Source organism: Eucalyptus grandis, chromosome 8 (genome assembly GCF_016545825.1).
Source record: "Eucalyptus grandis isolate ANBG69807.140 chromosome 8, ASM1654582v1, whole genome shotgun sequence".
In the NCBI taxonomy this organism is placed as follows: domain Eukaryota; kingdom Viridiplantae; phylum Streptophyta; class Magnoliopsida; order Myrtales; family Myrtaceae; genus Eucalyptus; species Eucalyptus grandis.
The window spans coordinates 30,163,006-30,187,285 of NC_052619.1; the positions used below are offsets into that span (position 1 = coordinate 30,163,006).

General features: G+C 35.7%; 1 protein-coding gene across 6 annotated transcripts in view; it reads right to left on the reverse strand.

Annotated features, from left to right (window-relative positions):
* Positions 1-24,280, reverse strand: part of LOC104414051 — a 34,480-nt gene that overhangs the window by 4,601 nt on the left and 5,599 nt on the right. The window contains exon 1 of one of the 6 annotated variants that reach the window (XR_005545253.1): positions 215-321. The exons of 3 other annotated variants lie outside the window; for them this stretch is intronic. Coding sequence is in view for 1 of the 3 variants with exons in the window: in XM_039298918.1 (XP_039154852.1) it covers positions 215-237 (23 nt within the window). In the remaining 2 variants the exon portion in view is untranslated. Of the gene's footprint in view, positions 1-214; positions 325-369; positions 533-24,280 lie in introns of those variants that run through there. 2 more of the 6 variants (XM_039298919.1, XM_039298918.1) reach the window with 2 other exon arrangements.

Sequence of the window (24,280 nt, forward strand, 5' to 3'; positions counted from 1 at the left end):
TGAGCCCTATAAAAAACTCTAGAACTTGTCGGGCAACCTTGGACCCATGAACAGACGCAAAGTAAACAAAGAGAGAACCACTTGAGCAATAATCAACCGATGCCAACAAATCATCAAACAGTTGGCGAGCAAGAAAGATCGCAAGCACATATCACTCGTCCGAGCTTCTACAAACAACCCAATTCAAAGTACAAACAACCGGTAAAGCTCCTACCGGTCGGTCACCATCAATCCCATTTTCTAGCAAAGGGGGCCGGAATTCAAATCAAGAAAGAAGGCATGCATCCTCCGTCCGTCCTCCTCGCAGAAGAGGGGAAAAAGAAGAAGTTCGCGGGGAACTCCTAACGTTAGAAAGATCGAAGAACTCACTTGGGTAGTCACGAGGTGGCGTCCCGCTCTGGGTACCATGAAAAGTCACCAGCAAGAGAGAGAAGAAGCAGCAGCAGCAGCAGCAGCAGGACTGAGGAGGTTGGAGGAGGAGAGGCAGCCTGCAGGGTAGCCGAGGGCGGCGGCACAAGAAGTATTTTCGACGTCTCGGTTGAAAAGAAGATAAAATAATTAAGGTAATTAAATATAACTGTTTGGCCAAAGACAAAATTAAAATTATCTAATTTATTGCTTTAGCAAAAATATTATATATAGTATATTGTTTTTCTTCCAATTCCTTTCTTTTCTTTTCCATGTAACTATCTCAGAGGATGATGTAGAGGTGTCAATTTATGACAAATATTATTGGCTCATGCTATTTCCATCCCTAATTGGCTCATAACACTCTTTTCTCGTTGAATTGATTATATTATCTTTTATAAGTTCCACTCTTGACCTAAAATTATTTCTTACCTTTTTTTTATCATTCTTTTTCTTTTATTTCAATTCTATTAGAAACGAAACTACCCATACTCTATCAAACAACATTTATTAAGGTTAAATTTGGGGCTACTCCTGATTTGAGATTATTGCTTTCCTACTTTTCTTTTTTTCTTTTTTTTTGGTTTTTTTTCCTTTTCTTTCTCCATTTGAAACAAAATTTGTATACCTCTTTTAAAAAAAATAATTATTTGGTAGATAGCTAACTAATTATTTGACAAAAAAAAGCTAATTATTGTGTTAATGAGTTGTATATTCTTTTCTTTAGTACACATTTTCATTTAATTATAACTTTAGTATGGGTCATTATGTTGTAATCTATATATTTTAACAACTTAATTTTCATTTTATTAAATGAATCTAATAGTCAAATTTCTAATTATTTATTATACGATACATTAAATATTTTGAATGGCCATGAATTTATAGAATCATATTTCAAAAGGACAGTTAATCAAATGAGGTTTGGTCTTTCTTCACTGTCTTGTAATAGAAATATTATGTTGATCATGATAATTACCTCCCCAATCGCAATCAAGAAGAACATATTTGTCTCTTTTTAAACTCCTTGAGCAAAAAGATGCCTCCGCACACTACTCAAAGGATCCTCTCATGTTAGAAAATTACCCAGTAAAATTTCAAATGAACTTCTTAGGTAGCGCATGCAAACGTTTACGTTTCTCATGGTTTACTTTTTTTGTTCCCCTAACAAAAAAAGAACGAAACCCATTTCTGCTAACGCCACATTGTTTTTTTTGTTCCTTAAAAACTTAGCCCGAATGGTTTGGGAACAGAAACAAGAAGCAAAAAAAAGTTGCTTCTTGTTCCTGGGAACAACTTCTAGAAATAAGCTGATTTTCTTTTTTAATTTTCTTTTATTTCCTTTTCTTGCCGCAACCACCGTCAACCACCCGGAGCCACCGCCCACCGCCGCCGCCGGCGGTCGCCGACGGTGACGGCGCCGCCGCCGCCGACGGTCGCCGCGGTCGCCGGGCCGCCGCCGCCGCCCGGCCGCCGGTCTCCGGCCGCCCGCCGTCGCTGGCGGCCGGCGGCCGCGGCCAGCCCGGTCGTCGGCGGCCGATGGGCTTCCGGCGCGCCCGCGCGGTGACGGCTCGGCGGCCGGGTCGCGGTCGTCGGCGGTGGCGGTTGGCGGGCCGAGAGACAGCGACCGGCGGCGAGAGGCGGCGGCAATCCGTCGGCAAGATTAAAAAATGAATAAATACAAAAGAAATTGTTGCGTTATCAAACGCATTTATATTCTTTTTTCTATTCCAAGAGTAGAAATTTTGTGTCGTTATCAAACGAATTCTTTTACTCGAAATTGTTCCCCGAGCAGAAATAGAAAAGAACCATTTTTGAAAAAAAAACTCTTCCCCGGAACATAAGCGTTTGCATGCGCTATCAAACGAGTTCTTTAACATGATTGATTGTTGTTTGCCATTCATAGTTTTATCATCAATAAATATATTTAAGTAAAAAATAATCCATAGTGACTGCACTATAAAAAAAATAATAGAATGAAACATGGGTAAATAATGCATAATGCATCCATTAACCATAATATCGAATTCAAAAAAATCACGATGGTGTGGATAATTTAGGAAAATAAACTATTGTTGTGTACTTCTCGAGAGACAGTCTCTTGATGGCTGCTGGGCCGCTGGCCATTGAGTAGGGTCCACACTAGACCTCGCTTCTACTTTAGTGGACGGCTCAGCTACTGAAACAGTTTTCTTCAACAGCAAGAAGAGCAAATGCAACAAATCATCGCAGTGCTGAAGTTATTGGACTTCCCTCCTAGCTTTGTTAATAGTAATGAAGTCCTGCTCTTCGTGTGGTGTTTCTTTCCCCTTAACGACAGGAGGCGTACCTACAGTATTTGCTATCGTGGAACGTTCAGATTATGAACTATCCAAGTTCAGCCAAGATTAAGTAATATTATGCTGAGACTAAAGCTAAGTTATGATCATCTTCAACTACGACTAAAGCAATTATGAATTTTGCAGTCTAATCTTAAAAAGCACTGAATTGACCAAGCACGAAGCGATATCTCTTTGGATAGTTGAAGGGTTTTATTACACCGAAATGAAATAGTAAAAGTCCCGAAGCAGGAGAAATATATAATTAAGAGGGTCGGTTTGGAGATCGTTCTTACACAACATAAAAGAAGGTATCCATGGATCCATTTGGTCATGCGAAACATGATCTAATGCACGAGCTTTCAAGGGCCGTATCTTTGGATCAAGATTACATCATCGTAAGTGTTCAAACGTCAAGCACATAAATGGAAGCATCTCTCATGCATTTTCAGTTGTCAAATCGCCAAGATGATATTGGAAACACTTTCTAAGGCAAAGAAAATGGGGACCACCCCCCTCTAAGGTATCGGGAGAATGTTTCCTATATGTTGGGAGCATGCCGTAAAAATTCGAAATCTTCACCTAAGAGATCTTAAAGAAGGAGCCCAAATCTAAACCCATCAATTTAAACTCAAAAGTTTAAATCAGTGATTTATGATCTATGATATTTTAACTACTCCATATAACACCAATTCTCCGATATGATGTATTTCTAACATAATTCACATGTGTATCTCAACAATCTCCCTATCATGTATAAGCTTAATGTTGGATATTTCTAACACAATTCACATGCACATCTCAATAATCTCCCCCATCATGTGTGAGTTTAGCGTTAGCGTTGTTTGCTCTCATTTAATTTAGGTATCGGATTCTCTTTCTCTAGATGGAACCATGAAGGTTGCCATCAAGATTGCATTGTTACACCTTGGAAACCATGTGGGCCTATCTGCCTTTAGCTCTGATACCAATTATTGGGTACACACAGTAGAAATTCTATACCTTCATTTAGAGAAATTGCTAAGAGAAAGGCCAAGTATGAGCCAGTCAATAATTTTAGTCGGATCCATTTTACTAAAAAACTTAAGACAATAAGTTATGGGTTAACTATTTTATACCATACCAATTCTTCGATAAGAAACATTTCGCACATACATCAAAACACTTTAGCATATGATAATGAGAGCTTGCAAGCTTAGTGTCTTGAAGTGGTGGTCATCTACGAGTTGCTAGTGTTATAGGTGACTCGAACCATTAGAGATATCATAGCCGTTCTAACGATAGCAGACTCAAGACTATGACGGTTTGAATCTCATCCTATGTTCCTCCCTAGAATAACGGTCGAGTGGCATTGGAAAGTTGAAGAATCCAAAGAGGCTAGACTTCAAATAGAGCACGAGTCTCAAAAAAACTTCAAGTAGGTTTAACTACGCTAAATCTTTGGCATCTCAATTTACTTGGGTGTGACAAGTCCATCCACATGCCTTGTGAAATGGGACATTGACTAATTTATGCACCATCATATTTCCGGATGATTTCAGAGGGCGCTTGTAAGACTAAAAAGATTGGAAGCAAAACTGGCGATCCTTCACTTGGAGCACATAAATCAGTTGGATACACCACTCTTGGTGTAAAAGTCAAGTTTAAAAGCCTCGATGCTCGATTGGTGATTTGAAATGATCATTTCTTATATTAAACAAGAACCAGAAAATTCTCCATTCGTCTATTTTGTTTTCTTGTCTTCTTCTTCAACTCAGTGACATTAAAAAACACAATGGAACAAACAAAGTTGTGGTAAAAAAAAAAAAATTTGAACAAACATAGTGCATGCTTGAAGTTGAACAAAATAATGACACGTTATGACACGGCAATATATCCAGTTTTTATTAGTAAATTACATTAAAGTTTTTAAAAAGGACTTTTATTTTGACTACGCTTTAAGACCTTGTGGAGGATAGCAGACGAAAAAAATAGGGATAACTTGAGTAATAAGCAATAAATTGATAAATTACAGCCGTCATTACTCAGTCTACTTCGTGAGTCATCCAATGGTGTACTAAGAAGTGATCATACTAAATACTACCCAAACCAAAAATTTGCATTGTTGACCCAAGTGCCATTTGTGGACAAGATATGTATCATATTACCAAAATTATAGAGGTGCACAGGGATTTCTTTTTAGTTTAAGTAAATAAAAGAAACCAACCTATCATACTTGAGTTATCGGAAACATGCCATACTTTTAACCCTTACATCTAAATTTGCATTGTTGACCCAAGTGCCATTTAAGGACAAGATATTTAACATAATTATCAAAATTATAGAGAAGCACATAGATTTCTTTTTTATTCAATTAAATGATAGGAAACCAACCTACCTTACTTGAGTTACAAAAAACGTGCAATACTTTTAACCTTTGCATCTAAATTAGAAATGTGCATTGTTGACCTAAGTGCCATTTAAAGACAAGATTTTTATTATATTGTCAAAATTATAGAGGAGCACACAGATTTCTATCTAATTTAAGCAAATAAAAGGAAGGGTTAATATCCTGAAAAACCCCAAACTGGTACATTTGTGACAAATTTACCCTAAACTATTTTTTTTTACCATGAAAAACCCCAAACTGGTACACCTGTAACAAATTTACCCAAATTGACCATAAAAAACCCTAAATTGGTATATTTATGACAAATTTACCCTAAACTAATTTATTCAACCGCGAAAAACCATAAACTAATAAATTTGTGACAAATATACCATTCATTAAATTGGATTAATACTACAAAGAAATTATAAAAATTGTAAACTCTAACAAATGGATCATAAAATCTCAAATTGGTATATTAGTCAATTGTCACGTGTCATTTAACTTAATAATTTAACAATAAAATTTAACGAAAACTAACATACGGTAAATTTGTCACAAGTGTATCCGTTTGGGGTAAATTTGTCAAATGTATACCGGTTTGGGGTTTTTGGTGGTCAAAAAAATAGTTTGGGGTAAATTTGTCACAAGTGTACCAGTCTAGGGTTTTTCAGGGTATTAACCCTAAAAGGAAAGTAGCCTGCCATACACAAGTTATCAAATATGTGCAACACTTTTAACCATTACATCTAAACTAGAAATGTGCATTGTCGACCTGAGTGCCATTTTAGGAATATATTTATCATATTGTCCAAATTATAGAGGAACATGTGGATTTCTTTTCAATTCAAGTAAATGAAGAAACCAACCTACCATACTTGAGTAATAAATAACATGCAACATTTTTAACCCTTACATCTAAACTAGAAATTTGCATTGTTGATCCAATTGCCATTTAAGGACAAGATATTTATCATATTGTCAAGATAATAGAGGAGCACATAGATTTCTTTTTATTTAAGTAAATAAAAGGAATTCAACCTACCATACTCGAATTATAAAAATGTGCAACGCTTTTAACCATTACATCTATATAAATAAGCGAAGTTCACATCCCAAGAACCATTATGGGCTATAACAAATGGAAGTTATCATCACTTGATAATGTCATGAGCAAATGCCCAAAAAGATGACTTATGATTTTATGAGGTTTTCTGATCTCCATTAAAAAGGTTCACTGGAGTCTACTATTCACCTTCTCTTGTGGCCTTACCTTCAGTGAGCAATTGCAAATCAACTTGGAGATTCAAGTACATCCTGTCCTCATGACATTATATTGTTCCAAGCCAACCAAAATTTTTCGGAATCAATTTACCAATTGATGTAACTATCCTTGGGATTATTTGGATTCATTATGTGCATTTGAGTGCTTTCAATTCTTCCATCCTTCTCTTTTGCACGGCCTTTCACTTAACTTCGCACTCTCACTTTCTCCGATTTTTTCAAGTTTTGGAATTGGTCCACAAGAATTGGTGAAACAATCCTTGGGATTAAAGGGATTGATTATTTGCATTTGATTGAGCAACATCTCATTCAATTTTTCCATCTTGGAATGTCAACCAAAATTTTCAGATTCAATTTACCAATTGATGTATCATCGGGATTATTTGGTTCATTATGTGCATTTGAGTGATTTGATCACCAGCTTGCTCAATTCTTTCATCCTTCTGTTTTACATGGTCTTTCACTTAACTTCGGGCTCTCACTTTCTTTGAATTTGTCAAGTTTCGGAATCAATCCACAAGAATCAGTGACAATCCTCAGGATTATAGGGATTGATTATTTGCATTTGATTGAGCAACAACTCATTCAATTCTTCCATCTTGGAATGCCAACCAAAATTTTTCGGAATCAATTTACAAATTTAAGTAACTGTCCTTGGGATTATTTAGATTCAATATTTGCATTTAACTGCTTTGATCACAAGCTTGCTCAATTCTTCCATCCTTCTTCTTCACACGGCCTTTCACTCAATTTCAGGCTCTTACTTTCTCTGAATTTTTCAAGTTTCGGAATCAATCCACAAGAATCAATGTAACAATCCTTGGGATTATACGGATTGGTTTTTTGCATTTGATTGAGCAACCTCTCGTTTAATTCTTCCATCTTGAAATGATTCCTAACAATTTGTTGGCTTAGAACAATATAATGACATAAGAAAAAAACATGTCTAGATCTCCTTGTTGATAAGGAATTTGTTAGCACAAGTAAGGCCACATACGGAGGTCTTGTTGGGTACGAAGAGGAGATGAATACTAACCTCCAGTGAACATTTTAAAGGAGATATACAAGGGATTCGAACAGGAGGGACCAATTGTGGATTGGTATCACTTGATTTAGACTAGTGGAATTAGCGAGCATAACTTTATCCATTAGTTTGTTTGTAAAGATAGTCTACCAACGACAGTAGTCATATCACGATGGTTGTATTAAGTTGATACTAAATGTTGTTTCTATAGGATTGCTACATAAGACAATAACCTTGTATTCTTAGTGAACCTGAACTAGTAGTATATGACACAATATCCTCGAACAAAATGGGATTTGGCGTTTTGCAGGATGTTGGAATTTTGAACTTCAATGGATGATCAAGTCCACCAATGGCAAAAACTTGGAGGTGAGGCTCCTCAAGCTGTCTTCCTTAGCAATGAGTATTTGCACGGAATGCAACCATAGATGGTTTTGAAACAAGTAAATTGAGGCTCATCTTCTATTCGCTAGGATTCACAAAGTTGTAAGGGGTAGACATCACTCTACCAACATTGTACGCCTCCACAAGCAAATGTTTTATCAGTTGTTGTATGGAGACTTCCTTCCTCCAACTTTTCACATAATTAGTCTTTAAATAATGCAAAGGAATGCCCCTAAGCTTTGTACCTCATCTAATGATACTCACATATTTACACCAAAAAAAAAAAAATTAAAGGAGATCGACGGAACTCCTTAAACTATGAGAGCCATCTTTCTAGGAATTTGCTCAAGATTTTTTTTAGATGGTTACAATGGTTTGACATCAATAACATCACAATGGAGGCAATTCTTTTTATGATGCAAACCGCTTGAACCCCGTCACTCAAGTCCTGCTACGGGATTTTAGACTAAATTGATTTCCATTTATAACAATCGATGTACGAAAATTTGAGATTCTCTTGTTAATATAAATTATTGTCCTATTTGAATGGTACTCCTATCCTAATTTTTGTAAGATAACCACGGTAAGTCTCGAAATTCATGCTCAAAGTGCAATTGAGTTGTCTAACATTTCATTTAAAAAATAGTCTTAAATGCTTATTAACATGCGAAGACTTCTTGCCCACACTAAAGTCGGACACTCTTAGCATATATATTATCTTTTCATCTGTCTATGGTGACGCGGTAGTTGAGAGCTTGAAATGAGAAGCAAAATTTATATATTGAAATAAATGCACTGGAAGTCCTAAAATTAATCACGAAATGCGATTAGCTTCTAAAACTTTCAAAATGTGCAATCAAGAGCTACAACTTGTTAAATTAATACAATCAAATCATTTTATTAACACTATCAATTTGACTAATGGAAAATGCAAACATATTATTATTTCTATTTCTTTTCCTACATGGCATTTATTTTTATTTTTATTTTTATTATTATTATTATTATTATTATTATTATTATTATTATTATTATTATTATTATTATTATTATTATTATTATTATTATTATTATTTTCAATCTAAAATTAGATAAAATAAAATAAAATAAAATAATGATAATTAAAAAAAAAAGCTAATAAAGAAAGTCCCCCAAGCCCTTGCCAATGAGCCACTGCTGCTCATCATTGAAAAGGGATGATGGAGGCTGCCGGTGCAGGTAAGGTCTTTGCTTGCCCTAGGCCAAGGCTTGCTCGCCCGGTTCAGCACAAAGAATCTTCCATTGAAACTAAAGCTCCAAAGCAAAGCAAAAGCATCTTCCATTAAAACACCTCAGGGTCCAAGCTTGATGCAGCGCTAGTGCCTGCCCATCAGTTATCCCTGAATGATTTAGGCGACAAAGAAGGAGACAAATTAGGCAAAAAAAAAAAAAATTTATAAAAGGTATGAACAAGGGGAACAAAATTATTCGATGGAACCTGATGGTGCTATTGGTCCTCCAGCAAATATGGTGAGGGATGAAGTGCCAAATACTATAGGTGCCAAAACTTGGCGTAGGGACATTTAAATGCTAAAAATTTCAAAAAGTACATTTAAGTATCAAAATCAAAGAAGAATGGAACATTTAAGACCATTATATTCCCAAGAATAATTTAAGTTAAGAAATAATTCTTTTTAATTGTAATCTCTGAACATATTTCTAAGTATTTGAAGGCCTTGGTAATTGCCCAAAATTTTTATTCCCACGATAAAGTTGTTTTTGGCACCGCTCTCAAAATTTCTAATCCAAACCTTTTTCTTTTAATTTTTTAAATAATTTTATTACTTTTTTTCTTTTTCCTTTTCTTCTTCAACCTTTGGTTGGCCGTCACTCTTAGGACGATTGGTGACTAGCCAGGTCGTGCCTCGTCGGCTAAGCCTTGCCAAAAGCTAGGTGAGGTTAAGCTCATCCAACCGCTGGCGAAGCTTGACCTTGCCCAACCAAGGCTCTTGGCTAGCCTTACTCGGCTAGGTGAGGCTTGCTAGTGGCCAAGGGAGGCCCACTTGGCCACTAGCAAGGCTCAGCCCTACCTAGATCTAGCCAGGCCAAGCCTTGCCGATGGTTACGCTAGCCTTCGGCAAGCTCATAGGACTTCACCTAGTCGATCGTTGGCGACTAGTTGTGGTAGAAGGCGGCGGTGGAGGTAGTGAAAGAAGAAGAGAGAAGAAGAAAAGAAGAAGAAAAAAGAAAAAAAAAAAAGAAATTTGAGATAACTTGATTCGAGAATTATTCTCGATAGCGAGAATCAACTTTTTTCTTACTTCTTGATTCCATTCCAAATCTATATCTAGGAACAAAAAATTTATCAAACGGATCTTTGTTCTTTTTTTTTTTTTGTTCCTTGCGACAAAGAATAGAATCAGGTACTATTTGACCAGTTGCCAAACATATCCTTAAGTTCCAACGGTAAGAAATTCCAGCCAAACAACCGACGTAACATTTTTTTAGCAAGATAAGTACGAAACAATGTCGTTTAGACGCAAACATGGCCCCAAAATTGAATTTTAATATAAACATTAATTACAAAAAAAAAAAAAGTTCTACAATAGCATTTGGTGAGGGCTCACATAGGCCTCGTCAATGCCACCCCACCATCACCGAGAAGGACCAACAAAGGTGGGGCAAGGGTTGGTTGAGTTGGCTGGGCAATGGTCGGCAACCTTGGCCGCCCTTGCCTCGCCATAGCTAACGAAGAGAGGAAGAGGGAGAGAGAGACCATTTTGTTCTAGATGATGGATTTGAGCTGTTGCAAGGTTCTGCAAGGATGAGAGAGAACCAAAATCCTAAAACAATAGTACAAATAGAGGAGACGCACCAATTTGGGTGAGGGTTGTCAACCATCACCTAAGGCTAGTGATGCTCACCCATCCAAAGCGAGTGCCTTGCCTGAGGCCTATTGGCCCTTGCTTGGGGTCGATGACTACTGACCCTTTTCGGTGAAGGGCAGTGGCGGTAGTTGACCAGAGAGGCCTTGTGGCTCTCTTGTTTTCACCTTGAGTCCTTTTTTTTTTTTTAAATAATCATTTTATTTTTTGATCTAATTTAAATAAGATTTGACAATATAAAAATAAAAATGTCATGTAGATTAGAGAAAATAATATAATAAATGTCACATCAACATTTTTTTTCAATAACTAAATTGAAGAAGTTTATGGGAATACTTGATTGCAATATTTTGACAAGTTTTATGGTTTGATTGCATTTTTTAAAAGTTTTAAAATTCAATCTTACTCTCGCGATAAGTTTTAGGATTTCTAATATACTTATCGCGGTTTTGCTTTGTTCATGTGAAAACAATCCTAGACCTTGACATAGGCTTTCTGGTTTGAGTCAATCCTTTGCTCCTTGCCCACACAAATTTCCACTTCTACAATCTTCTTAGTTGGACCAAAATCTTTCAACTCAAACCACCAATTCTTTGTCATCAACATGTTAATCCAAGAAATATCCTTGGTAGTAATCAACATACTATCCACACACAAAAATGTGACTATACAAAAGAATTATCGGAGAGTTTTACCAAACACGTACATACAATTGTCAAGCAGTTAATTAAGGCAATTTTATCAAATCAATGCAACTGTTATACTTCTCAAGAAGTCATAAGTGAGCATAATACTAGTGAGTATCTTACACCACAACCTCGGAGAGTACTCCAAATCATACGTAAATTTCATTAATAAGAAGACATGATCTTTCCTTACCATCAAGGACAAAATCCTTTGGCCAATGCATGTAAATATGCTCAATAGATTACCTTGTTAGAAAGTCATTTTGGTATCCAATGTTCTGTCTCTCGATCCATGTTTCTTGCAACACTTTTATTGTGAAAAGAATTGCCGCAGCTTTTATAAGATACTTCCTGAACAACTCACAGCTGCAATACTTCCAAATTTTATAGCAGATTTAGAAGTTACATCACCCAATTTTGATATACTGCAGTTGAAAAGCATATACCATTAAAGTCAAGAAACTAATAAGGGGTTAGCTACAGCTATACCAAATGGACTTCTGTGATGGCCCAAGCGACAATGCGCAAGGAAGAGGGATGGCGGTGCGTCCGCACCTCGGTCCCCAAACGTGCGCAAGGAAAGAGTTCCTCTCTTGTCCCACATTGCCGAGGGAGGGAGTCTTGGGCTAGCTTATAAGACTTGGGTCCCTCTAATTGTACATACGCGTTTTTTGGGGTAATATGGGCTGCCCTAAGAGGAACAAAACCGTGAGAACTTATGTCCAAAGCGGACAATATGTGTACAGTGGTCCCCTTCTGTTAAGGGGGCCCACATCGCTTAGGGAAGGAGTTTGAGCTAGCTTATAAGAGTTGGTCCCTCTAACTATACATACGCATTTTCTTGGTAGTCCAAAACGGACAATGTGTGTACAGTGAAGACCCGGATGCTACAAATTAGAGCTATGGATACCACTAAAGCCAATAAATTGAGTAGAGTCCACGCCATACATCACATCCACTGTAGTGGATGCCTTATCTATTGAATTAGTTTCTTCAACAGCTAGAAGAGCAGAACCAACAAAATCAATGCAGAGCTTTCTGAAAAATTGGAATTGGTGATTTTTGGTCCGGTTCTTGGTTCCATGTGTGGAACCGCCCATCTGGACTCTTGCCAAGTCAACAAGAAGATTCGGGAATCTCTATGGCAAAGAAAATAAGGACCCCTGCCCCCCGCTCTCTCTTGGGTTCTCTGAGAGACTGTTTTCTATATGCTTGTATATAATGATGAGAACTCGCAAGCTTTGTGTCTTGAAGCGGTACGCATTCAAGAGTTGCCCTTGTCTGTAGGTGATTGAACCATTTAAGATAATATAGCCCTCCTTACCGCAACAGACTCAAGACTCTGCCCCGTTCCATTTGCAAGTTGTACAATTTATGGAGGTTGAATCTCATCCGATGTTCCTCACTAGAATCATTGCCGAGTGGCACTGGAAACTTGAAGAGTTTAAAGAGCTAGACATAAAATGGTTCGCAAGTCTCAGAAAACTTCCAATAGGTCTAGTCAAACTGCTGAATCTTCGGCATTTACTCAGGTGCGACTAGTCTATCCACATGCTATATGGAATGAGGACATTTACTAATATATGCACTGTCATAATTCCAGGCAAGTCTAGAGGGCGCGGGTGCCGAAGCGTTAATAGGACTCTTAAAAATTTGGAAGCAAAATTCGAGATCTTTCGCTTGGAGCATGAGAATCAGCTGGATACGCCGCTCTTGGATGAAAAGTCTGGTCTAAAAGCCTCGGTGCTTAATTGGCAATTTGAAATGGTCATTTCTTATATTAAACAAGAGCCACAAAATTCACTGATGGTCCATTTTGTCCTCTTATCTTCTCCTTCAACTCAGCGAGTTTAAAAACTAAATGGAACAAACAAAGTTGGGGTGAAAAATAAAAAATTGAACAAAAAAAAAAATAAATAAAGACAACAATGAATAATAATCAGCATTTACAAACTACAGTAGTCATTACTCAAAATACTCAGAGTGCATTTATTTGGGGGAAAACCTAATGAAAAAGGAAAATGTTTTCGGCGAAATCATATTATAGAAAAATGGATCATTTTTTTTTATTCAGTGATATAAGATCAAGAGAATGTTTTTTGGTATTTGGATTTTATTTGGAAAATGATTTTTATTTTATGCCTTTTAACTGAAAAATTGAGTTTGTAACGATTTTTTATTTTATTTTATTTTTTCCTTTCTTTCTTTTTCTTTTGTCCTTCTCCCTCCAACCCACCTGTCCACTTCACCCATTGCTCCCTCCTCTCCACCACCACCGCTACTGCCATCTCTGACGATTTCGCCTCCCTTAGCACCAACTCTGTCCCCGGAAGCTCAAAGCTTAGTTGAGCTTGAAGCATAGGCATGGGCTGGCTAGCTCAAGCTGACTGGGCTTAGTTGAGCTCCAGCTATTGAATTTGGTGGGGTCAAGCCTCACCGGCCCATGCCTGTGCCCAAGTTACCTGCCTTGCTAAGGCCCAGCGTTCGGCCGAGGGAGAAATAAAAGAGAAAGAAAGAGAGAAAAAAAAAAAGAGAAAGAGAAAAAGAAAAAGAAAATAAATGAAAAGAATTAAAAATTAGAAAATTCGAGAGGAGCAATTTTCAAAGGTTTTCATCTCTTTAGATTTAGGAATTCACTTTCTTAAATTTATGCATAAATATTTTCGGTGACCGTAAACTAGTCATTTTTTGTGAACCAAATGAATGAAAGTCCAGAAAATCAATCCTCAAAAAATAATTTCACCCAAACAGATGCATCCTTAGAGAGTCGTTTGCGATAGTACTAACACTAGACTATATCAAATGCTATTAACACTAGGCTATATTAAATGCTACCGCAACTAGAAATTTCCATTATTGACCCAAATGCCATTTGAGGACAAGATATTTATTATATTGTCAAAATTATTAAGGTGTACACGGATTTCTTTTCCATATCAAGTAGATTAAAAGAAAGCGACCTAACATACTCGAATTGTCAAAAGCATACAAAATTTAACCCTTTATTTGTATATATATGTGAACTTTCCCATCCAAAAGCCATCGGATGCAATGATAAGTGGAAATATCGTCCTTTGACAATATCATGAGCAAATCCCTGGAGAGATGACTCTTACGGTTTTAGGAGGTCTGTTGATCTCCATTAAAAATGTTAATTAAAGGCTACTATTCATCTCCTTGTACCGCCCAACAAGACCTTCTCATGCGGCCAAACTTGCACTGAGCAATTGCCGATCAACTTCGAGATCCAGGTACATCCTTTACTCATATCATTAAATTGTTTTATCATCAGGATTATTGGGATTAATTTTATGCATTTGAGTACTTTGATCAACATGTCTCTCAATTCTTCCATTCTTTTATCTTGTACACGGCGTTTTGCTTAACTTTAGGTCTCACTTCTTCAATATGTTCAAGTTTTCGACCAAAGTAAATGTTAGATAATAGTTATCTTGAAACCAAACCTTCATCATTGGCTACAGATCATCACCCAATCATTGTTTGTTTCTCCCAGTGAATCCACCAACCATGTTCGGTATGATCGTTTGATGCAAAAACATACCACAAAGAAGAGGAATCAACCATGTCATAAACATCAACACAATTTCAGAATTAATTCACAGGAACCAATGTAACAACCTCCAGATTATTGGGATTGGTTATTTGCATTCAAGAGCTTTAAGCAACAGGTCGCTCAATTCTTCCATCCTAGATTGATTTCCTAACGGTTGGGTTGGCTTGGAACATTATAGTGACATGAGGAAAGGATGTACCTGGATCTCGAAGCTGATCGACTATTTCTTTCTGCAGGTTTGGCCACATGAGAAGGTCTTTTTGGGCGGTACGAGGAGATGAATAGTAGCCTTCAATTAATAATTTCAATAGAGATCAGCAGACCTCCTAAAATCATAAGAACCATTTTTCCAAGCATTTGCTTGTGATATTATCAAATAGTTACAATGATCTTATTCCAAAAATCGCACATAGCAGGTGATTTATATTGTGGTGAAAGACGCTGGAACCCCATCAGCTGCGTACTACTTTCTTTTATGACATTGTACGAAAGAAATTTGGAGATTTTTCCTTATTTTTTATATATTAAGTGTCATTCAATTTGATTGGTATGTAATAAAGTCTCAAATGCTTAATAATGTACAAGAACTTCTTATCCGCACTAGCGTACTGTATTGTGGGCATATATCTTCTCATTTTTATCTATCTATGGTTACAATCTATCTCAGAGCTTGAACTGAGAAGCAATAGTTCCCTTACTTGGTTATGAGGTGTTGCAATTGTATAATATATGGAAATTACTTAGAAAATCATAAACTTATTGCAATTGTGCCAATTTAATTCTAAACCTATTGCGATTATGTCAATTTAATCCATTTGGCCTTTATAATTGAAAAGTTTGACGTAGCATCCTAGTCAGGGCCATTTGACTTTGCAGGCGCTGACATGGCCGCTGGAGAGTAAAACAATGCTAGTTTGCTTTTAAAAAATAAAGACTTCAAGACAAGGTGTCATTTTTCTTTGTTTCTTTCCCAGTTTGGCTGGGTTTCTTTTGAACCCTAATTTGACATCTTCCCCAAATTGATCTCAAAATTTTTGCCGCAAATCTGAGTAGACACTCACCTGACACCTTCATCTGGCGCTCGCTCAACACCTTCATCCAAATTTGCTTGACACTCGCTCAACATCTTCGCTGTTTTGTTTCTTGAAACTGTGGTACTTTATATTTACACTAAGGCTTTAGCTATCTTGATTTTGCTGGGGCTATACTTCTTGGGTTGGATGTTAGATTAGTTGACATGGATTTGTTGCCATCATGGTTTGGGGATGGTCACGGGTTGTTTGAAATTGTTGACTCGCTGAGAATCATTTCGTCTACGTGAAACCTGCTCTTGTGTTGTTGCTCATTATGTCAATTTTGTTGCTGTTAATGTCGGGTTGTTGCTGCCGTGTATGTTATGATCATGTCGTGTTGCCGCTGTTGTGTATGCTGTCAATGTCATGTTATCAAGTAATACATAATCTTAGTGCAATATAGATATATGCCGAGCTGTTGTTATTGATAATGCTAAACTACGTACTGAGCTACGTACTCTTATTCTAATTGCTACATCCTGAGCTGCATGTCAAGCTACATGTTGAGCTACATTGCTATATGTTCAGCTACATTAACATTCTGCCCTTGGAGAATGCGAATCAATTGGATACACGGCTCTTGGGGAAAAGTCAGCTCTAATTGCTCGGTGCTCGATTGGCGAATTCAAACAATCATCTTTTATAATAAACAAGACCCACAAAATTCTCCGTTCATCCCTTTTGTCATCTCGTCTTCTCCTTCAATTTGACAAGTTTAAAATCTCAATGGAACAAACAAAGTTTATGGTTGAATTTGAACAAAAATGACAACTTATGACATGACAATGTATCCTGTTCTTATTAGTAGATTCCATTGAAGTTTTTGGACTTAAGCAGGTCCTTAAAAAGCTCAAGGAGGAAACAGGCGGGAGAACCGCCCTGGGATGAGAAACCTCGCGCTGTCCTCCAATTCCCTCTCTTTTGGGAAGATAAAGATAGACAGGAAATTATGAGACCTCACAGTGGTGAAAGTAGACACCACATCAAGACTTCGGTTCTAGCTACTACCAGGTAGGCAAATTAGTAGACTCCCGCGCCTGGAGTGAGTGAGGTTGGGTTAAATGCCCATAGTTGAGTTGACGTGCCTCCTCAACCACAGGTTGACCCAATTCTTCTTGTTGAGGACAATGCCAGTACATTGAACTACACTTTAAAAGTTTGGACAATAGGACACAATTCTTTGTTTAAGAGACAACAATGAATAATAAGCAATAGTTTATAGCGGTCAATACTTGCAATTTGTGAGTCATCCGATGACGTACAAACACTTGATTATACTCTCTTTTTTTTTTTTTTTTTTTTGGGTAAAAAACACTTGATTATACTTAATACTAGCAAAACTAGAAATTTGCATTATTGACTATAGTGTCATTTAAGTACAAGATATTTATCATATTGTCAAAATTTTAGAGGAGTACATAGATTTTTTTTTTTTTTACTTTTAGTAAATAAATGGAAACTAAGCTATCATACTTGAGTGATAAAAAAACATATAACACTTTTAACTCTTACATCTAAACCATAAATTTGCATTGTTAACTCAAGTGTCATTTAAGGATAAGATATTCATCATATTGTCAAGATCATATAGAAGCACACAGATTTATTTTTTATTTAACTAAATAAAAGGCAACCAATTTACCATATTCAAGTTATTAGAAACATGCAACACCTTTAACCCTTACATTTAAACCAGAAATTTGCATCATTGAGCCGAGTGCCATTTAAGGACAAGAAATTTACCATAGTGTGAAAATTATAGAGGAGCACATGATTTCTTTTTAATTTAAGTAAATAAAAGGATATCAACCTACCATACTTGAGTAATAATATATATATATATATATATATATATATATATATATATATATATATGTAACACTTTTAACCCTTACATCTAAACCTTAAATTTGTTTGGTTCACTTGAGTGCCATTTTAGGACAAGATATTCATCATATAATCAAGATTATATAGGAGCATGCAAATTTCTTTTTTTATTTAAGTAAATAAAAGGAAACCAACCTATCATATTCGAATTATAAAAAACATGCAACACTTAAACCCATACATCAAAACCAAAATTTTGCATCGTTGACCCAGGTGCCATTTGAGGACAATATATCTATTATATTTTAAGAATAATAGAGGAGCACACGGATTTCTCTTTATTTTAAGTAAATAAAAGAAAACCAACCTACCATACTTGAGTGGTAAAAGACATGCAACACTTTCAATACTTACCTCTAAACCACAAATTTCCATCATCAACCCAAGTGCCATTTAAGGACAAGATATTTATCATATCATTAAAATTATATAGGAGCACACATATTTCTTTATATTTAAGTAAATAAAAGGACACCAACCTACCATATCCGAATTATCAGAAACATGCAACACTTTTAACCCTTACATCTTGTAATTAACTAGAGTGCCATTTAAGGACAATATGTTTATCATATTATCATCTTATAGAGGAGCATGTAGATTTTTTCTTAATTTAAGTTAATAAAAAGAAACCAACCTACCATGCTTGAGTCGTCATAGAAATGCAACACTTTAACCCTAACATCTAAACCATAAATTTGCAATGATGACATGAGTGCCATTTAAGGACAAGATATTTATTATATTGTCAAAATTATAGAGGAGCACCTAAATTTCTTTTTAATTAGAGTGAAAAAAAGGAAACTAACCTGCCATACTCGAGTTACCGGAAACATGCAGCACTTTCAACCCTTACATCTAAACTAGAAATTTGTATTATTGATTAGAGTGCCATTTAAGGAAAATATATTTATCATATTGTCAAAATTATAGAGGAGCACACAGATTTCTTTTTAATTTAAGTAAGTAAAAGGAAATCAACTTACCATACTCAAGTGGTAAAAAACATGCAACGCTTTTATATCTAAGCCATAAATTTGTATTGTTGACTTGAGCACCATTTAAAGACAAAATATTTATCATATTGTCAAGATAATATAGAACCACACAGATTTCTTTTTCATTTAAGTAAATAAAAGGAAACCAACCTACCATACTTGAGTTATTAGAAACTTGCAACACTTTTAACACGTAAATTTAAGACATAAATCTGCATTGTTGACTCCAGTGTGCTTTAAGGACAAGATAAATGTCATATTGTCAAAATTATAGAGGAGCACGCAGATTTCTTATTTATTTAAGTAAATAAAAGGAAACCAACTTACCATACTTGAGTTATAATAAGTATGCAAAACTTTTAACCCTTACATCTAAACCATAAATTTGTGTTGTTGACTTGAGTGCCATTTAAGGACAACATATTTATTATATTGTCAAAATTATAAAGAAGCACATATATTTCGTTTAAGTAAATAAAGGAAACCAACCTACCATCCTCGAGTCATCGGAAACATGCAACACTTTAAACCCTTACATCTAAACCAAAAATTTGCATTGTTAACCCAAAGTGCCTTGTAAAGAGATATTTCTCATATTGCCAAAATTATAAAGGAGCACACAAATTTCTTTTCAATTTAAGTAGGTAAAAGGAGACCAACTCGATTATCAAAAACATGCAACACTTTTAACTCTTACATCTAAACCATAAATTTGCATTGTTGATTCGAGTGCCATTTAAGGACAAGGCATTTATCATGTTGTCAAGATTATATGGTAACACACAAATTTCCTTTTTATTTAAGTAAATAAATCGAAGCTAACCTACCATATTCAAGTTATTAGAAACATGCAACAATTTTAACCCTTACCAAATTGGAAATTTGTATTACTGACCCAAGTGTCATTTAAGAACAAGTTATTTATCACATTGCCAAAATTATAGATGACCACATAGATTTATTTTTAATTTAAGTAAATAAAAGGAAACCAACCTACCATACTAGAGTTATCATAAACATGCAACACTTTTAATCCTTACATCTAAACCACAAATTTGTGATGTTGACTCGAGTGCCATTTAAAGACGAAATATTTATTATATTGCCAAAATTATAGAGGAGCACACAGATTTCTTATCTATTTAAGTAAATAAAAAGCAAACCGGCTTACCATACTTGAGTTATAATAAACATGCAACACTTTAAACCCTTATATCTAAATCAAAAATTTGCATTGTTAACCAAAGTGCCTTGTAAAGAGATATTTATCATATTGCCAAAATTATAACGGAGCACACAAATTTCTTTTCAATTTAAGTAGGTAAAAGGAGATCAACCTACCATACTCGAGTTATCAAAAATATGCAACAATTTTAACCCTTACATCTAAACCATAAATTTGCATTATTGATTCGAGTGCCATTTAAGGACAAGACATTTGGTAACACAAAAATTTCTTTTTTATTTAAGTAAATAAATGGAAGCCAACCTACCATATTCGAGTTATTAAAAACATGCAACAATTTTAACCCTTTACAAAATGGCAAATTTGCATTGTTGACCCAAGTGTCATTTAAGGACAAGTTATTTATCACATTGTCAAAATTATACATGAGCACACAGATTTCTTTTTAATTTAAGTAAATAAAAGGAAACCAACCTACCATACTCGAGTTATCATAAACGTGCAACACTTTAAATCCTTACATCTAAGCCACAAATTTGCGATGTTGACCCGAGTGCTATTTAAGGATGAGATATTTATTATATTGTCAAAATTATAGAGGACCACACAAATTTCTTATTTATTTAAGTAAACAAAAGGAAACCAACTTACCATACTTGAGTAATAATACGCATGCAACACTTTAAACCCTTACATCTAAATAAAAAATTTGCATTGTTGACCAAAGTGCCTTGTAAAGAGATATTTATCATATTGCCAAAATTATAAAAGAGCACACAAATTTCTTTTCAATTTGAGTAGGTAAAAGGAGACCAACCTATCATACTCGAGTTATCAAAAATATGCAACTTTTTTAACCCTTAAATCTAAACCATAAATTTGCATTGTTGATTCGAGTGCCATTTAAGGACAAGACATTTATCATGTTGTCAAGATTATATGGTAACACACAAATTTCCTTTTTATTTAAGTAAATAAATGGAAGCCAACCTACCATATTCGAGTTATTAGAAACATGCAACAATTTTTAACCCTTACAAAATTGCAAATTTGCATTGTGGACCCAAGTGTCATTTAAGAACAAAATATTTATCACTTTGTCAAAATTATAGATAAGCACATAGATTTCTTTTTAATTTAAGTAACTAAAAGGAAACCAACCTACCATACTTGAGTTATCATAAACATGCAACACTTTAAATCCTTACATCTAAGCCACAAATTTGCGATGTTGACCCGAGTGCCATTTAAGGATGAGATATTTAGTATGTTGTCAAAATTATAGAGGAGCATGCAGATTTCTTATTTATTTAAGTAAATAAAAGGAAACCAACTTACCATACTTGAGTTATAATAAGCATGCAACACTTTAAACTCTTACATCTAAACCAAAAGTTTGCATTGTTAACCAAAGTGCCTTGTTGCTCAAAAAAAAAAAAAAAAAAAAAAAACCAAAGTGCCTTGTAAAGAGATATTTATCATATTGCCAAAATTATAAAGGAGCACACAAATTTCTTTTCAAATTAAGTAGGTAAAAGGAGACCAACCTACCATACTCGATTTATCAAAAACATCAATTTGCATTGTTGATTTGAGTGTCATTTAAGGACAAGATATTTATCATGTTGTCAAGATTATATGGTAACACACAAATTTCTTTTTTATTTAAGTAAATAGATGGAAGCCAAGCCACCATAATCAAATTATTAGAAACATGCAACGATTTTAACCATGCAACGATTTTAACCCTTACCAAATTGCAAATTTGCATTGTTGACCCAAGTGTCATTTAAGAACAAGATATTTATCACATTGTCAAAATTATAGATGAGCACATAGATTTCTTTTTAATTTAAGTAAATAAAAGGAAACCAACCTACCATACTCGAGTTATCATAAACATGCAACACTTTTAATCCTTACATCTAAGCCACAAATTTGCGATACTAACCCGAGTGCCATTTAAGGACGAGATATTTATCATATTGTCAAAATTATAGAAGAGCACGTAAATTTCTTATTTATTTAAGTAAATAAAAGGAAACCAGCGTACCATACTTGAGTTATAATAAGCATGCAACACTTTAAACCAAAGTGCCTTGTAAAGAGATATTTATTATATTGCCAAAATTATAAAGGAGCACACAAATTTCTTTTCAATTTAAGTAGGTAAAAGGAGACCAACCTATCATACTCAGTTATTAAAAACATGCAACATTTTTAACCCTTACATCTAAACCATAAATTTGCATTGTTGATTTGAGGGCCGTTTAAGGACAAGACATTTATCATGTTGTCAAGATTATATGGTAATAGACAAATTTCTTTTTAATTTAGGTAAATAAAAGGAAACCAACCTACCATACTCGAGTTATCATAAACATGCAACACTTTTAATCCTTACATCTAAGCCACAAATTTGCGATGTTGACCTGAGTGCCATTTAAGGACGAGATATTTATTATATTGTCAAAATTATAGAGGAGCATACACATATATTTTTTAAAATCTAAATAAATAAAAGGAAACCAACCTACCTTATTCAAGTTATTAGAAACATGCCACATTTTTTACCCTTAACTTAAATCTAGAAATTTGCATTATTAGCCCGAGTGCCATCTAGTGACTAGATATTTATCATATTGTCAAATTTATAGAGAAGCACACAGATTTTTTTTTTTTTCCAATTTAAGTAAGGAAACCAACCTACCATACTCGAGTTATCAAAAACATGCAACACTTTTAGCCGATACATCTATATAAACAAGTGAAGTTTACATCCTGAGAACCATTGCGTGCTATACATGGAATTTATTATAATTTCATAATATCGTGAGTCATGCCTAGAAAGATGATTCCAATGATTTTATGAGGTTTTCTAATCTCCATTAAAAATAATTTGAGGTTACTATTGATCTCTTCTGGCCCAACAAGATCTCTCCTTTTGGCCTTACTTGCACCGAGTAATGGCAAATCAGCTTGGAGATCCAAGTACATCCTTTCCTCATGACATTAAGAGCCTGCATGATAACGTTTTTGTTTCTCCCAATTTTCATCCTTTTGTTCCCCGAAAAAAAAAAAAAGAAAAAACAGAAGAAGAAGAAGAACAACAACAACAACAAAAATCCATTTGGTAACACCAACTTATTTTTCTATTTCCTAGAATAGAAAAGTAGTCGGGGAATAAATTTGGAATAGAAACAAGAAAAAAAAAAGTAGCTTCTTATTCCTAGAAATAATTTTAGAAATAAGCCAATTTTTTTCTTTTCTACTTTTCTTTTGGTCTTCTTCTTTGTTGCGGCCACTGCTTGTCTCCTACCAACTACCAACCACCTCTAGCTGCCCATGGCCACCGTTGGCCGATCATTGGTTGTCGGCCGCCGCCATCGCCCGACCGCCGGCAACTGTCGTCGCTATCATTGCCGCAACCCCTGACCATCGACGACCATTGTCACCGCTGCCCAATCACCAATCGTTGCCGCCACCCATCGCCGCACGACCGCCACCCACAGCCCATCGGCCACCCCTGCCGACCGACGACTGCCATCGATCATTGTCGCCGTTGCTCAATCACCGGTAGCTTGCCACCACCGCTCGTTGCTGCACGATCGTCGCCCGCCACCACACGACCGCCAACCGCTGACTATTGCCGCACGACTATCGCCCACAACCCATCGGCCGCCGTCCCCTCTAACAACCGCTCATCCGCCTCTCGGCAGTGGTCAGTGGGCTGTGGGCAGCGGTCATCATTGGCGGTCGAGCGACGTTAGGCGACGGTCGTGTGATGGCAAGCAACGGGCGTTGGTCAGCGATCCATGAGCAAAAAGAAAAAAACGTATGCATTCAAAAATTTATAAATCGTACCAAACACATTTCTATTCTTTTTCAATTTCAAGAATATAAATTTTTTATTGTTACCAAACGCGTTATTTTACTCAGAAATTGTTCCCCGGAGTAGAAACGTTACCATGCACATCCTAAATTGCTCCATGGAAACCAAAATGTTTAAAAATTAAATCACAAAAAATTGATGGATCCTCTTTTACACAGCCTTCCACTTAACTTTGGCTCTCACTTTGTCTGATTTTTTCATGTTTTCGAGCAAATCACATAAGGATTACATTATTAATGCAATTCAGTCTTTTGCTAGGCTTGGAACCATGGAACGAGATGAGGAAACGATTTAGTTAGATCTCCAAGCTAATGGGCATTTTCTCAGCGCTGGT